Genomic DNA, 15,572 nt, shown 5'->3' on the forward strand with positions numbered 1-15,572 from the left:
ATGCAATAATAAATTTTTAAGGACAATTCTAACCAATCAACTTTTTCCTTCTCAATTAAAAAGAAAATATTTGTTTAAAGATTATAATTCTAGGTTTTTGAGTAAGTATCTTTCTTTTCCAATTCCACCAAAAGCAAAAGAAAATCACTTTAAAATTTTAAATGCTATATACCCGTCCAAGGACAACCTTCACAAGAAATTGAATATAGATACGAACACATGCACTTTTTGCAACACTGATATTGAGACTACAGAGCACCTTTTTTATTCATGTGACAGTTCCAGATAGTTTTGGGATGATTTTCAGTACTGGTTAACCTCTAAAAATATTGACTGCCCTTCTCTAACCTTTCAAGTAATTAGATTTGTCCTACAAACAGAAAATAGAATGTGGGATTAACAACTTATTTATAGTTGCAAAATTTTTCATTCATAAATGTCGCTTCTTAAAAATTACTCTGGTTTTTGCTGTTTGTAAAAATGAAGTCCTTCTATTGAAGGCTTCATTAGATAAGTGTAAATTAAATATAGCTCACATCTTACTTGAATTTTTAATGCTGCTTTTCAATTGATGTAGCTAGACTGTATGTGTGTACTTTTCTTTTTGCTTTGTTTTCTTTTTTGTTATTTTTTAAGGTTTTTCTTTTTTTCTGTTACCTATATGGAAGGTCATTTAATGTACTCGTATGCTGCTTTATGTTATTTCTGACCTATACTGTTCTCTTCAGTTGTTCTTTGTTCGATGGTTATTTTGTTCTTAACCACCTATCCACATATCTTTTTGATTTGTAAGATATGCGCTGTATTTGTTAATTTGTACAATAAAAAATAAATTAAAAAAACGGCGATTATCTGCACAGAAGTCAGCTCGACCGGTCTAAGATGGCGACTGCATTTTCTGCGCGCGAGCGGCCAATAGGGTCTATCAATAGTGAGTCAATACTGGCAGAAGTGGCGAATACGGCTTAAGGGGGGTGTGGTTGACGGATAGGTCACATGTCTGACAAAGACCAATGATTTGGGCCAAATCCCAGCGCGGGAGATTTTTTCCTGTAGGAACGTCATCAGTGGAGGAAGTTGTGCGTGTGGTGGGTCATGGATGAGAAGCAGCGACCTGATCCTGTTCTTAGGTAATATCTCACACATAAAAGTCTCTGCAAGTCATTGTTCTATTGAGATTTCATTCCGCCTTTAATGTCGACATTTTACTGTCACAGTGTCATTAGGTGTGTGTATTTGTAGGGTTAAAAACTCAGGTATGTTTCCAACCCTGTCCTGCTCAGAGTCGCAGGACAAAGTTAGACCTAGGCCTGACTGTTTTAACTGTTATCTGTTCACCTGGGGCGAGTCCTGCCCACAGTACGGTAGGCAGCATTACCTCTGGGTGGTTTTTTTTCATTGTGACTCTCAGCCTGAATATTTTAGATAAAGTAAATGTTAAAAAAGCTATAATTGGGCGTTATCCCTATAGGTAGCCTAAGTCTCCTCCCCTTCCGGTTGGTTCATGAGTCCCCAGAAGAGCGAAACAATTAATGCAAATCAATTGGGCTAAAAACGCTATTTTCTAATCCGCTTTGCTTTATGACTTGAATCACAAATGTGTTGTACTGCAATTTAAATGAAAAGTATTGACTGGTGTTTCAACCACGCCAGCCGCGTACCATACATCCTCTTTCCCCCGGACAAGTCCACTTACCACTCTCTGTCCGGGGAGGTTTCCTACATTGATCATCATAAAAATATCATTTTTTTCATGCAGGAGCTCGGATCGAGTTATGGTGGGCTAGATATCAATCAGGAAAGATCCAGTTCCTGCCTATATTACAATATTTATGGACTATGTTGAGCGGAGAGGACGCAGAGCGCTGGTGCGTCCGGCGCACAACACATTCTCAAGGTGGCGCAACAAAACATTATTATTAACACATGATCGTTCATATCTGTTTATATCCTCTGGTACTCTGTCTTTTAATCGTTCCTGACGCGCTCCGCTCATCGTGTGCTGCCGTGGTATCACCTCACCGACGCAGCATGGAGACACCCACTCCACTTTGTAGTCAGGAGATCCCTTTGATCTGCTCAGAAGTAACTGATGAGGTGAAAAAGTAAGAATCCAAGCAGCAGTTTTTCTGGAGAGTTTAGAGGAGATGCAGGAAGATGAGGGACATACAGGACAGGAAAATAGTTAAATAAAAACAAGAAAACAAAACAAAGTGTTGAAAAGTAAAATGTAGGTAGATTTATCTCCACGACACGTTTTTACCTGTATAAAAAAATAAGTTACACACATGTCATATTTATACATCTGATACAATTCAGATCACCTTCAAAACTCAGTCACACTCCCAGGGCCGTTTCAAGGCATTCTGGAGGCCAAGGCAAACCCCCTAGAGAAGAGGGCTGAGAATGAGCCTTGGTTGGCCCGGAAAAATACCAGGCCACCCAGATATGTAAACAACCTACGCTACCCGGCCCGGGCCGACCCGGTACAGATGGGAATGGCCCATTTGGCTCCCTATAGGAACCAGTATCTAAATGTCTTCTGTGTTTGTTTGTAGAGACACGAGCTGTAAAAGAGAGGACTACTTGGAATGGCCTGATTATTTCATGGCTGTAGCCTTTTTGTCAGCCCAGAGGAGCAAAGATCCAAGCTCCCAGGTGTGTGTTTGTGTGTGTGTGCGCTCGTGTACACTTTTCAGGAATGTTGATGGATGGATGATTCTTCTTTAAAATTTTATGATTAAAGGATGTACTCTACTTGAATCATTAAAATATGAGAGAAACCAAACCGTTCTTGCTGCTGTGTGAGTCGTTTCCAGCCAAATCCAAAGTGTGCGCTTGTGCATGTGTGTTTTTTCTGCAGGTGGGAGCATGCATAGTGAACCAAGAAAATAAGATTGTGGGTATTGGTTACAACGGGATGCCCAATGGCTGTGATGATGACCAGTTGCCATGGTCGCGGTCTGCTGATGACAGACTTGACACTAAATATCCTTATGGTAGGAGCCCATGTTCAATAGCACTTCCTTCTGGTCTTTATGGGTAAAGGATTTCAGGATGTTTGGTTACAGGCAACATGTCAAACCTAAGATGACAATATCGACAAGGTCAAATTTAGGTTTCAGAGGAACGGCATGTTGTCGCCCACATGTGATGTATTCTGTTTTTTACAGAGATGTCAGCCTTTATGGTTTTACAATTAGTGTTAAGATGAGAACGTAATAGAAAGTCCAGACAAACAGTAGCAGTAGTGATGGGAACTCCAGCTCTTTTAAGAGAATCGGTTCTTACGGCTTGGCTCACTAAGACAAACCGGCTCCTGCAGCTCTCAAATGGCTCCTCGATATTGTTTTTGAAATGAATTTATCACCAGAGTTATGTAAAATTTGTGTGAAATTATTGACGGATCTACAAACTTACATTAGATAATTTTTTTTATTATTTAAAGGGTGACTAGGCAGTTTTTTTGCTTGTTTTTAGCACCTTTTAGTGTCTGTTCAGTAAAACCAAAAGCAAAACTTACCTCCTGGAAAGCTTCTCTCATTAGAGTCTACAGAAGGGGTTCATCACTAAATCAAACATATCAGATGTGTTCATGATCTAAAACGTGTAGAAGCAGACTGCAGCGCCAGGTATGCCAGCTAAACGCTGACATTACAAGTGTCTGGCTACAGAGGGCGGTGGGGTCTGAGTGAGTTTTCATTAACCCTAAAAGGTCAAAGGGTCATTTTTGTACAAACCGGCTCAAGAAAATGATTAAAAAATGTGAAAAAGTTGCATATTAACCATTTCAATAACCTCTAGCTATCCAACACTAATGCAACAAAACAAATAACAAAAATAAAATAAGTAAATTATTTATAGACTTAACTATTTACAGGTGAAAAACTGAGATAATCGTACAATAAAATTTGTTTGAAAAGATATTTTTGCTTTGCATAGTCTACACTCTTTTTTTGAATTGTCAATATTAGTAAAAGGTGTCCAAATCTGGCTGCATTTCCTGCTTTAACTCATGTCCCCACCTGTAGCCGGTTGTATTCTTATAAACAACCTAAAGCTCCCTGATGCCGGCTCAGCTTTGCAACACATTGTCGGCATTGTTTTATAAAAAAAAGGCTTATGGGTCATGGCCAGAGGCTGCGCAGTGGCGCAGTGGTTAGAGCTGTTGTCTTGTAGCAAGAAGGTCCTGGGTTCGATTCCCGGCCTGGGATCTTTCTGCATGGAGTTTGCGTGTTCTCCCTTTGCACGCGTGGGTTCTCTCCGGGTACTCCGGCTTCCTCCCACAGTCCAAAAACATGACTGTTAGGTTGACTGGTCTGTCCAAATTGTCCTTAGGTGTGTGTGTGTGTGTGTGTGTGTGTGTGCATGATTGTTTGTCCTGTGTGTCTGTGTTGCCTTGCGATGGACTGGCTCTCTGTCCAGGGTGTACCCCTCCTGACTGCCCATTGACTGCTGGAGATAGGCACCAGCCCCCCCCCCCCCCCCCCCCCCCCCAGCCCCCCGCGACCCCGCGTGGACAAAGCGGGTTCCGAAGATGGATGGATGGGTCGTGGCCAGACTATATTCACATATATAGGATGGCTTGGCAGGCTATCAAGATGCAGGAAAATGAGAAAAAAGGAGCTCATGTTCTATTTGAATTAAACCAGGGGTGCCCAATCATGGTCCTGGAGGGCCGGTATCCAGCAGGTTTTGTGGTTTTTCTGCTCCAACACACTTGATTAACTGGTTGAATCATCTGTGCAGCATCTCATCAGGCTCTGCAGAAGCCTGTTAATCACCTGCTGATTGAAATCAGGTGTGTTGAAGCAGAATTAAAACTAAAACAAGCTGGATACCGGCCCTCGAGGACCAGGATTGGGCACCCCTGAATTAAACCAACTCTGAGATTTTAATAGTGACAATGAATTATTGTCCTCCTTGAGCCCACCTGCTGAAAGCCATTCTTTCTTCCAGCCCTAAACAAAGACCAAAGGTCAGAGAATAATTGACAGCACTTTCAGAGTTTGCAACAAAAAGGATGTTCAGTTCCATAAAAAATCAAATTTCATTTCAATTCTGCCTGAATAATCATGAAATGAGACATTTTTGAACAGAGTTCATTTGCACAAACTACAACAAAACATTTAGAGATTAGACATTTTTTAACACAACTAGTCTCATAAAAGATCGTTTTCTTTCTTTCTTCTCATAATGACTAACGGTTAGCTAAACTAGTCAGCCATAACTGTTTTACTACTGTTATCAAGGAATGTTCAGCCAATTCCAGGACCCGAGTTAAACTGCTTAAAAACTCCACATGGCTTTTAAGTAGGGCTGGGCGATTTATTTTATTTTTTTTTACAACTACTGTGGGTGTTGCCTTCGTTTGAACCTTTTTAGAAAGGGATGCAACGATACCACTTTTTTCCAAACCGATACGATACCGATACATGGATCTGAGTGCTCGCCGATACCGATTACCAATACCGATACTTCTACCACACAAAAAAATGCAATGATTTGGAATACAGGTTTCATTTTCTTCTCTGCTTTCAACAGGAAAAGACCGTGAGGTAGATAAAAAGTAAAATATATGAATGGAAATCATCAGAAAACTAAAATATTAGGTGAACAGAAATGACAAGTTACAGTGAAGCCATTTTCAAGCAACTGCATTGGTATCGGTTAACTTTTTCCCTACTTTTAGATTACAACTACACTACCGGTCAAAAGTTTTAGAACACCCCAATTTTTCCAGTTTTTTATTGCAGTTTCAGTCATTCAAGTCCAATGAATAGCTTGAAATGGTAAAAGTTACGTGGTCACTCAAAACTGAAAAAATAATGTACATTTCAGAGTGATACAAAAAGGCCTTTTACAGGGAACACAGCTGTTAGTTTTTTTTTTTTTTACCATTATGTTGGGTATTTTTAATCTATGTTCGGTAATTTAATTTAGCATTATTCACTATTCTAATACCTTAAACTTATATTACCTTAAAGGAAGTCAGAACACACACAGAGGGATTAGATTCTTAATTTGGTAAATTGTAACAAACCTTAAATAGACAACAAACTCTGCAAAGTGTGACACTTTGCAAAGGCCATAACATACGTTACAAAGCTCACTTTTGGGCCATTCCCATCTGTACCGGGTCGGCCCGGGCCGGGTAGCCCCAGTCGGCCCCAGCCTGGCCCGGTTGATTCCACACATCCTTGCCTTAAGCCCATGTGGGCTGATTCTACCCACCAATCAGAGGCTTGCTCTAATGGAAGGTGTGAATTTGCTGTCAGCAGTGGGTGTGTTGGCCCTGGTCGGCCTGAAGCAGACCCCCTCGAGAAGAGGGCTGAGAATGAGACATGGTTGGCCCGGAAAAATACCAGGCCACCCAGATATGTAAACAACCTACGCTACCCGGCCCGGGCCGACCCGGTACAGATGGGAATGGCCCATTTGTAACGGGTGAGAAAGAATCAGACCATACAACACGGAAGCCATTTTCCTCTCACAATGGAGCCGACGCTCATGGGGGGATTTATTTCACAAAATGTTCGCACCCACAAATTCCACAATCACAAGAGAAGTTTCTAAAGTTGAGCTAATGGAAAAACACCTTGGTCTTAGAATGCACAGGACAAAGGAATTCTTCAGATACTAGAACTACAAGTTTCTTGGTCTGGCAGAAAGCTCCCTGGTTTAGCTGGTTTGGACTTTTCCTAGAAGTGAGGTAACTTCACAATCAAAGATGAACAATATAAAAAATACCTAACAACAGCTGTTCTGCAGCAATGGAGGTCGGTCAAGCCTTGAAACCCTAACCCTTTGATAGAACGAGTTGCAGCAAGAAAGCCACTGCTAAGCGCTCAACCGTAAGGGAAATGTGGTCACGGAGGTCAGCAGGGCTACACTAACATCTCATCGTTCTGTCCTACAGTTTGTCATGCAGAGCTGAACGCCATAATGAACAAGAACAGTGCTGATGTGAAGGGATGTACCATGTATGTGGCTTTGTTCCCGTGTAACGAGTGTGCCAAGCTCATCATCCAGGCAGGTGAGAGTTCGCACCACGGCTCCTTAAACCTCATCCCAGGTTTTCAAATGGCTGATCAAGATTTGTGCTTGAGTTTTTGCTTTCGGGTTCAAATTTTAGGATGATTTGTCATAATTAGAGTTTTATTTTACACGATCAGTGCCTTGTTTCTTAAAGGTGTGGGACATTAACCAATACATTTGCAGCGGTCTCTGGTAGGAATGTATCCCTTCCAAGTCAAACTCTGGGGAGAAACGCTCAGGTGCTCATGTTTTAGGAACTGTCAGAATTCCATATCCAGGGAAAGCTTAACATAGCAGGATTTGGACTTTTATATATTTGGATCTCTTGCCTCTGATTGGCTAACAACAAATTGAGTCCATTTGCTTTGCGGCATGGATGTTTTATCCTCAATTAACACGCCTTGAGGTGTTCTGCTGTGTGGTGGAGTTGCTAATGCTAACTGTTACCTTCTACAAGCCAAGACGTTCTCTGCTGTTTCCTGGACACTAGGGCTACATTCACACCGGTACTCAATTCAGGTTTTTTTTTTTGAGTGAATCAGATTTATTTATTTATTGTGTGTGGCTGTTCACACTATGGTTGAAATGCGACATCAAACTCTCTCCAGTGTGAACGCTTCATGGCCCCAAAGCGACCCCTGTGCGCAGGAGACAAGAAGTCAGACTCACTGGAGTCGGAACCGAGAGACGTAGTTGTGATGTGAAGAGCTTCAATGACTACGTTTACATGCAGCCAGTATCCGGGTTATGATGGGGTTAAGGTCGGTATTCGGGTTTCTGAGTTGATCAGAATAACCCGTTTACAAGCACAAATAGAAAGAGTTACCTCTAACTTGCACAACCCGATTTAAATGCGGACGTTGGGGTAGCGTCAGGACGTATGGACTACGTCCAGACGCAATATGCGTAATTTCCGGTTCTTCTTGTTCCGGTATCCGTGAAAACAACAACATGTTTCCCAGTTCGGAAGAGATAACGACCACGTTTGTTTAAGCTTTAGTTTCCTCGTCACTCCAAAAGTGTGGTGCTGTGCCGAGACTCGCCATGTTGCTCCCAACTTGTTGTTTACTTCCGGAGTTCTGGCGCATACAAGACGTCTCGCTACTCAAAAGTCCAAGATTCCTTGCGAACAGAGCATGCGCAGAACACACGCTTTGATGGGGACATCCCGATATGCGTTTACACGACCAAACATTCGGGTTAGAAAAGGGTTACCCCAGGTGTAGTAACCGGGTTTTTAAATAACCCGGTTATGAGCATATCCGGGTTTTTGGCGGTGTTTACATGGCCGTGCGGAACCGGGTTATTGTGAATATTCGGGTTTTAAAAGGGTTACTGGCTGCATGTAAACGCACTGACTGACAGTTCACCCAAAGGGTCAGGATCGCTCCTGTCAAGCCTCCGGTTTTGGGCTGGAAACTGCTTTTATAAACTGTAAACTATTTTACTCCTTGTTCTCGCTGTCTTCCCAAATTATTATAATTATTATTATTCACCAAAAATGTTCTGGTATTAAGTTCATTCCCAGAGGACTTCCCCCCTCCTCTTGCGGAGACCGAGACCTCCTGCTCCTGTTCTCATGCTCTCCTGTATTTTTAATTCTAGGACTTCCAGACAGACTCCTGAATCCTTCTGTCAGCGCTTCTCCTCAGGAATGTTAAAACACGACGCACACCTCCGCCGACTCCGTGACGTAGAAGATGAATTTAATGTGACATGACTGTTCAGTGTTTGATAAAGTTTCTATACATGCTCGCAGTACATGTGAACATGTATAGAAACAAATCATATTTGATTGATTATATATCTTGTCCTGTCTTTAATCCATTTTGTACACCGACTCCAGCGAAAGCCTCTCATGCATCCTTGCTGCCCAGTACCAGAACTGTACTGAAGTCACTAGTTACTAAAGAATCATCAGCTGGCAAAGATGCTGTTGAACGTGTGAGCGTGCATAACTACGTGACTCAATTTAAGGAACAAAGTGGAATCCAGCAGCTGTTATTTATTTGTTGTTGGTGTTTATAGAAAATAAATACGTCTGCAGGGTTTTAGGCCCAGGGTAGAGTTTTATACCTCAGACCAAACCACATCCAGACCTGTTATTAATAATATTGTGTAGTTTTTACACCAATCACAAAAATCAGTAGTGTTCACAGACATCCTTAGAAATAAATACTCAATACCCTTCCATCCATCCATCCATCGTCTGAACCCGCTTGTCCACGCAGGGTCGCGGGGGGGCTGGTGCCTATCTCCAGTGGTCAACGGGCAACCAGGCGGGGTACACCCTGGACAGAGAGCCAGTCCATCGCAGGGCAACACAGAGACACATAGGACAAGCAATCATGCACACACACACCTAAGGACAATTTAGACAGACCAATTAACCTATCAGTCATGTTTTTGGACTGTGGGAGGAAGCCGGAGTACCCGGAGAGAACCCACGCATTCACAGGGAGAACACGCAAACTCCATGCAGAAAGACCCCAGGCCGGGAATCGAACCCAGGACCTTCTCATCCTCTAACCACTGCGCAGCCCTAAATATTAAGGCTTATTTTATCTTATTTTCCATCACCTGTGGGTTTAGTGCATTCACTTAATATCAATTATGACATTATTAACAACAGGTCGCTCTGGGCATAGAACGTGTTTCTAGGAACAGAAGCTTGATGGGTTAGGGTTGGCAGCAGCTCACCTGTTCATAACTGGAGCAGGTGATCAACAGAATAACACCGGCCCAAAAAAACCACCAAACTCAAAAAGGGCCAAACACACAACTTCAATCTGTTGCTCAAATAAAGCCAAAACTAGACCGCACCGCAGGAGCGAGATGGGAATGAGCGCGTGAGGTTTTACCGCTTGGGCGTTGTTGCATTCGCGGACTGTTTCGCTGCCATGAGAGCAAGGAAGGGGACAATAGCGCGCGGAACGTTTTGGTGCCGTGCATCGGCCGCGAGAGTGGGGGTTGATTTAATTGCTGTGGCGCTAGAATTTCAGACGTGGCAATGCGCTTTTGCCTGCAGTGTGAATGTAACCATAACAGCCTTCCCCGTTGCGAGTCAGGATGGGTGATTACATGAATTGCAGTAGGACTTTTGTTCATCCATGAATGACGGTGTGACGTAGGTTTTTCTAATCCTAGAGCTTCACCGTCTTGTTTTCTATCAGAAGGTAATTCAGCAGATAGATGTAGGAGACTATTTTCATGTTCAGCCTGCATGAAAAACTCAGACTGACTGATTTGTAATCACAAAAAAATTCATCATCAAAGAGTTTTTCAGTGAACCGCACCTTTAAATCCTTGTTGGTTCCAACTTAAAACTTTCCAATACAAAAAAGACACGAGGGGAAGCGCCTGCAGATTCTCTTCTGACAGCAGAGACTTTTCATGTTTCTGTTAGATTCTCCTTTTTCTGATGTCACGTTTGTTCAGGCCTGAAGGAAGTCATCTACATCTGTGACAAGTACCACCATACGCCTGAGATGACTGCTTCTAGAAGGCTGCTACACATGGCAGGAGTACAGTTCAGGTACACGACTGCACCCACCCACCCACCCACACACACACACACACACACACACACACACACCTGAACAATTTATTGTTTTCAGACCGAAATTGTGAAAAGGTGCATTTCATTGTAGCGTTCCTGACTGACCCAGGATCTGTTGTGTCAACTATTATAAACATCCGGCATTTCCCCAGGTTTTAAAAAGCCACTTACGCACTAGCGTCGGCTCCACTCTGCCCCGCCCACCCTAGCTCGGCTGCGTTTTGTTCCACACTGCTTTAGGAATGCAGCCGTGATTGAGAACATGGAGGTCTGTGATGTCATGAGCGCATCTCTGAGCACATAGGCGAGGCAAAAGCGGGGAGAAGTCCACGTTGTTCATTATTAAACAAAAGCGGCCGGATCAGTCTTGCTTTTGGAGACTCTCTGACTCTGATATTGCATTTTGCTTGGCCGTGTCTGGCAGCAATGTGTAGGCGGGCCTTTGAGCCAGCCAATCAATCAGCAGTGGGTGTGTTGGCCCGGTTTGGCTCCAGGCAGACAGCCTCGAGAAGAGGGCTGAAAAGACGTCCAGGTGTGCATGGGTAAATCCAAGGCCACCTAAATAAGAAAACTCTTAACCCGGTCCAGGTGGAGTGGAGCTGATGGTAGTGTGTAAGGGCCAAAATTGTTACGTAAATGGTTACGACTGTGGCTGTTTGTCTCTGCTGCTAATGTTTTGTTATGTGTTTAGATTGTCTGTCTAAAGTGGACATTGTGTTGGAGTCAAATTATTCTGTTTCCTCTACTTCTCCTGATCTTTCCTCTAAATGTGGGAGGACAGTGAGTCCTGTTACAGGATGGATTTCAGAAGGTGGGCATGCCTTGTACCAGATCTAGGACAGCAGTATGTTTATGTTTATGTATTTAGCAGACGCTTTTGTCCAAAGCGTCTTACAAGTGATAATTGGCATGTTGCCCTTGAGGCTAACAACAACAATAACAACAACTTGGCATCAATCATGGAGAGGAGGGAACAAAGGAGTGGACAGTATTGGGGGGGATGGGTGCAGGGAGGGTGCTAGTTAAGAAGATGCTCTCTGAAGAGCCGTACCATCTCGGACTTTGTATGCTAGTGTTAGCAATTTGAATTTGATGCGTGCTGCTAGCGGTAGCCAGTGGAGCTCAATGAACAGAGGGGAGACGTGTGCTCTTTTTGGCTGATTGAAGACCACACGTGCCACTGCGTTCTGGACCATTTGAAGAGGTCTCACAGTACAGCCTGGAAGACCAGTTAGAAGGGCATTGCCGTAATCGAGGTGGGAGATGACAGTAGATTGCACCAGGAGCTGGGTGGCATGTTGTGTTAGGTATGGTCTGATCTTTCGTATGTTATACAGCGCAAAGCGGCATGAACGAGCAACAGAGGCAACATGATCTTTAAAGGTCAGGTGTTCATCAGTCACAACACCCAGATTTCGAACTGCCTTTGAAGGAGCCAGAGATAGGAAGTCATTTTGGATTGAGATATTGTGTTGTATGGATGGTTTTTTTGGGATGACAAGTAATTCAGTTTTAGAGAGGTTGAGTTGGAGATGGTGGGATTTCATCCATTTTGATATGTCAGAGAGAAAGTTTGATATTCGTGCAGAGACAGTGTGGTCGTCCGGTGGAAATGACAGATAGAGCTGGGTGTCATCTGCATAGCAGTGGTAGGAGAAGCCATGTGATCGAATGATCTCACCCAGTGGGGTGGTGTATATGGCAAAGAGAAGATGTCCTAGTACAGAGCCCTGGGGGACTCCTGTGGCAAGATGGTGCACGGTAGAGGATTGTCCAAGCCAAGATACACTGAATGATCGTCCTGTGAGGTACGATTCAAACCAGGCGTGTGATTTCTCTGTGATGCCCATGCTAGAGAATGTGGACAAAAGGATGCCATGGTTGACAGTGTCAAATGCAGCCGATAAGTCGAGCTGGATAAACACTGAGGATTTGGCAGTCGCTCTAGCTTCTTTTAAGGATTCCGTCACTGCTAACAGACCAGTTTCAGTGAAGTGGCCCTTTTTGAACCCAGATTGGTAAGGGTCAAGCAGACAGTTTTGTGAGAGGTATTCTGTTATCTGCTTGAAAGCCACCAGTAGCAGCAGTAGCAGGAGGTACAGCAGGTTGTCCAGTAATCAGAAGATTGTAGGTTTGATCCCGGCTCCGACCAGAGAATGCTGCCGTTGTGTCCTTGGGCAAGACATTTGACTTGCCTTGTTTGCCGATGGTGGTCAGAACTCTAATGCCTGGAACACACCAGACACGGAAAGCGCTACGAAGCGCCGTGAAACGACAAGCGCGTCTAATCGGCGCCCCCTTGCTAACCTACGCTCTCGGTTACATCAGCTTCGAAGCGCCACGAAGGCTTGCGCCGTACAGCAATCGTTTCGGTGTAACCTTAAACTTTTTTCGTGAGCCGTGAGTGAGCCGCGTCATTTATGGCAGGAAGTCAAACCAAAGCAGAAGAGGGAGGCAGGTAAATTTAACAAAATAAAAGAAAAAATTCAAAATAAAACACCACTATTGTGAAATGTGATTATTTTTGTCATTGTAAACAGACTGGAGAGATGAAAATGAACACACACACACTCCTGCAGAGAAACATAGTGTTTCCATACTTTTATATGCAGTTTTTAAAGCAAAAAATTGATGTAATAAATGTGAATACAAACAAATACACAGCAGCTGGATCAGTACAGTTTCCGATATCAACAAGTGGGGCAAAGTGTTTACACACACACACACACACACACACACACACACACACACACATGCAAGCACGCACAGCAAGGGCACGAGGGTTTGGAAAACAGTAGGTGTGCCTGGGTTCTCGTGTGTCTTGCCCGTGAATAGTTGCTTGTGCAGCCATGACGCGAGGACCCGCTCGGATGCGAGGCTGTAGTCATGCTGGTCACTTATCTGACAGCCTGGATGACCAGATTGTTCCAATAAAACAATGTGAATGACTTGAGTCTTGTGTTTCCTCTTCAGGGTGTACAGTGTATCTCTGACTCTATGTTGATCTAAATGTTTTCCAGGCAGTTCCAACCTAAGAGGACTGAGATCATCATTGACTTTAACTCTATTAACAATCCTGAGACCCTGCATGGTGGTGCCCAGGAAAGACCAGAGGAGCAGCTGGACAGAGTTCAAGAAGAATGGAGAGATGGAAAATGACTTGGTTGTCTTTTTGGTAGTTTTTCATTTGTGTTTCTCCAAAGAAACATTGATCACATTAGTGGTAAAAATCTGATTTGTTTGATAGTATAGATGATTGATTTGAAGCTTTTTGTCCTATCTGAGACAGTTCTGTCTTCTGAACAAATATTTACATTTATGCCCATTTTTCATAGTGTCTGTTGGTGAATTAAAGTTGATGTTAAAAAGCAGCTTCAGGAACCCTGGTGTAGATTAGAGGATTTAAACTCAAGAAATAATGTAATAAAAATAAATTTATTTTGTCAAAAAGCACCAGAAGTGAGATGTGGCATACAAGTTCATTTCTTCATATCGCACCATGGTGTCAGATTCACCTGTATGAAGATGTTTGGCCTGTAAGTTAAAAGTTAACCCACCACCCTTCACCCCTCCAAGAGCACGGGGTCACAATCAGAAGATCATGAGGTGTTGGACAACCTTAGAGGCCCTGAGGACTCAGCAGATAAAGACAGTTACCGTATTTTCTGGACTATAAGTCTCACTTTTTTTTCATAGTCTGACTGGTCCTGCGACTTATACTCCGGAGCGACTTATATACCAAATTATGTATACCACACTGCTGCGGACCGGCTCTGGACCAGGAATGAGCTCCTCTGCCCCGCTGGTAGGGTTTGAAACACCGCCATCCTCTGCTGGAGACAGTGGCGCGCTGCTGCACCCTGGTTGTTTATTCTGTTATTGTTACCAGTACTTGTCTTGCAATGTGAAATGCTTGGTCTCCGATTTTGTAAGAAAAGTAATAAAATTTCCCCCCAAAATGTGACTTGTAGTCCAGTGCGACTTATGTTTTTTTCTTCTTCATTATACATTTTATGGCTTGTGCGACTTATATTCCGGAGTGACTTATAGTCTGGAAAATAGGGTAGTTTCGAGGCACCAAACCCTCAGACAGCACAGCGGTCAATATACAGGGAGTGCATAATTAATAGGCAAGTTGTATTTTTGAGGAATAATTTTATTATTGAACAACAACCATGTTCTCAATGAACCCAAACAACTCATTAATATCAAAGCTGAATGTTTTTGGAAGTAGTTTTTAGTTTGTTTTTAGTTCTAGCTATTTTTGTTTGTTTATGTGCTTAGCAGACGCTTTTACCCAAAGCGACTTACAATCTTTTTTTTTAACCTATAGGGCATGTTGTGATCTGTGGGGGAAACCGGAGTACCCGGAGAAAACCCATGCATGCATGGGGAGAACACGCAACTCCACGCAGAAAGGCCGCAGCCGAGTTTCGAACCTGCGACCTTCGTGTTGCGAGGCAACAGTGCTAACCACTGCACCACCATGCAGCCCTGATATCTGTGTGTGCAGGTGACTATTACTGTGCATAATTATTAGGCAACTTAAAAAACAAATGTATACCCATTTCAATTATTTTTACCAGTGAAACCAACATAACATCTCGTCATTGTTGTCTTCCTCCGCTTATCCGGGTCGCGGGGGCAGCAACCCAACTAGGGAGCTCCAGACCGTCCTCTCCCCGGCCTTCTCCACCAGCTCCTCCGGCAGGACCCCAAGGCTTTCCCGGACCAGATTGGAGATGTAACCTCTCCAAAGTGTCCTGGGTCAACCCGAGGGCCTCCTGCCGGCAGGACATGCCTGAAACACCTCCCCGGGGAGGCGTCCAGGAGGCATCCTGACCAGATGCCCAAACCACCTCAACTAGCTCCTTTCGATCCGAGGAGCAGCGGTTCTACTCCGAGTCCCTCCCGAATGTCTGAGCTCCTCACCCTATCTCTAAGGCTGAGCCCGGCCACCCTACCGAGGAAACTC

General features: G+C 43.6%; 1 protein-coding gene across 2 annotated transcripts; it reads left to right on the top strand.

Moving 5' to 3' along the window:
• Positions 1-1,025: 1,025 nt before the first annotated feature.
• Positions 1,026-14,561, top strand: dctd (dCMP deaminase). Of its 2 annotated transcripts, XM_054751737.2 has the most exons (7): positions 1,070-1,130; positions 1,760-1,897; positions 2,559-2,658; positions 2,864-2,999; positions 6,920-7,036; positions 10,477-10,573; positions 13,618-14,561. In XM_054751737.2, exons 2-7 carry the CDS (start codon positions 1,833-1,835, stop codon positions 13,754-13,756), a joined length of 654 nt encoding a protein of 217 aa, XP_054607712.1. In that variant the 5' UTR covers positions 1,070-1,130; positions 1,760-1,832; the 3' UTR covers positions 13,757-14,561. The 2 variants fall into 2 exon arrangements, with proteins under 2 accessions (XP_015809847.1, XP_054607712.1); XM_015954361.3 differs by lacking the exon at positions 1,760-1,897 and having other exon boundaries at positions 1,026-1,130.
• Positions 14,562-15,572: the final 1,011 nt, after the last annotated feature.

Source organism: Nothobranchius furzeri, chromosome 7 (genome assembly GCF_043380555.1).
Source record: "Nothobranchius furzeri strain GRZ-AD chromosome 7, NfurGRZ-RIMD1, whole genome shotgun sequence".
NCBI lineage: Eukaryota > Metazoa > Chordata > Actinopteri > Cyprinodontiformes > Nothobranchiidae > Nothobranchius > Nothobranchius furzeri.

Excerpts from the sequence above, each read along its gene's own strand:
- dctd (XM_054751737.2), top strand. The coding sequence starts at position 1,833 with ATGGACTATGTTGAGCGGAGAGGACGCAGAGCGCTGGTGCGTCCGGCG. Across the intron at positions 3,000-6,919 it reads TGACACTAAATATCCTTATG|TTTGTCATGCAGAGCTGAAC; the intron begins GTAGGAGCCCAT and ends TCTGTCCTACAG. Across the intron at positions 10,574-13,617 it reads ATGGCAGGAGTACAGTTCAG|GCAGTTCCAACCTAAGAGGA; the intron begins GTACACGACTGC and ends AATGTTTTCCAG.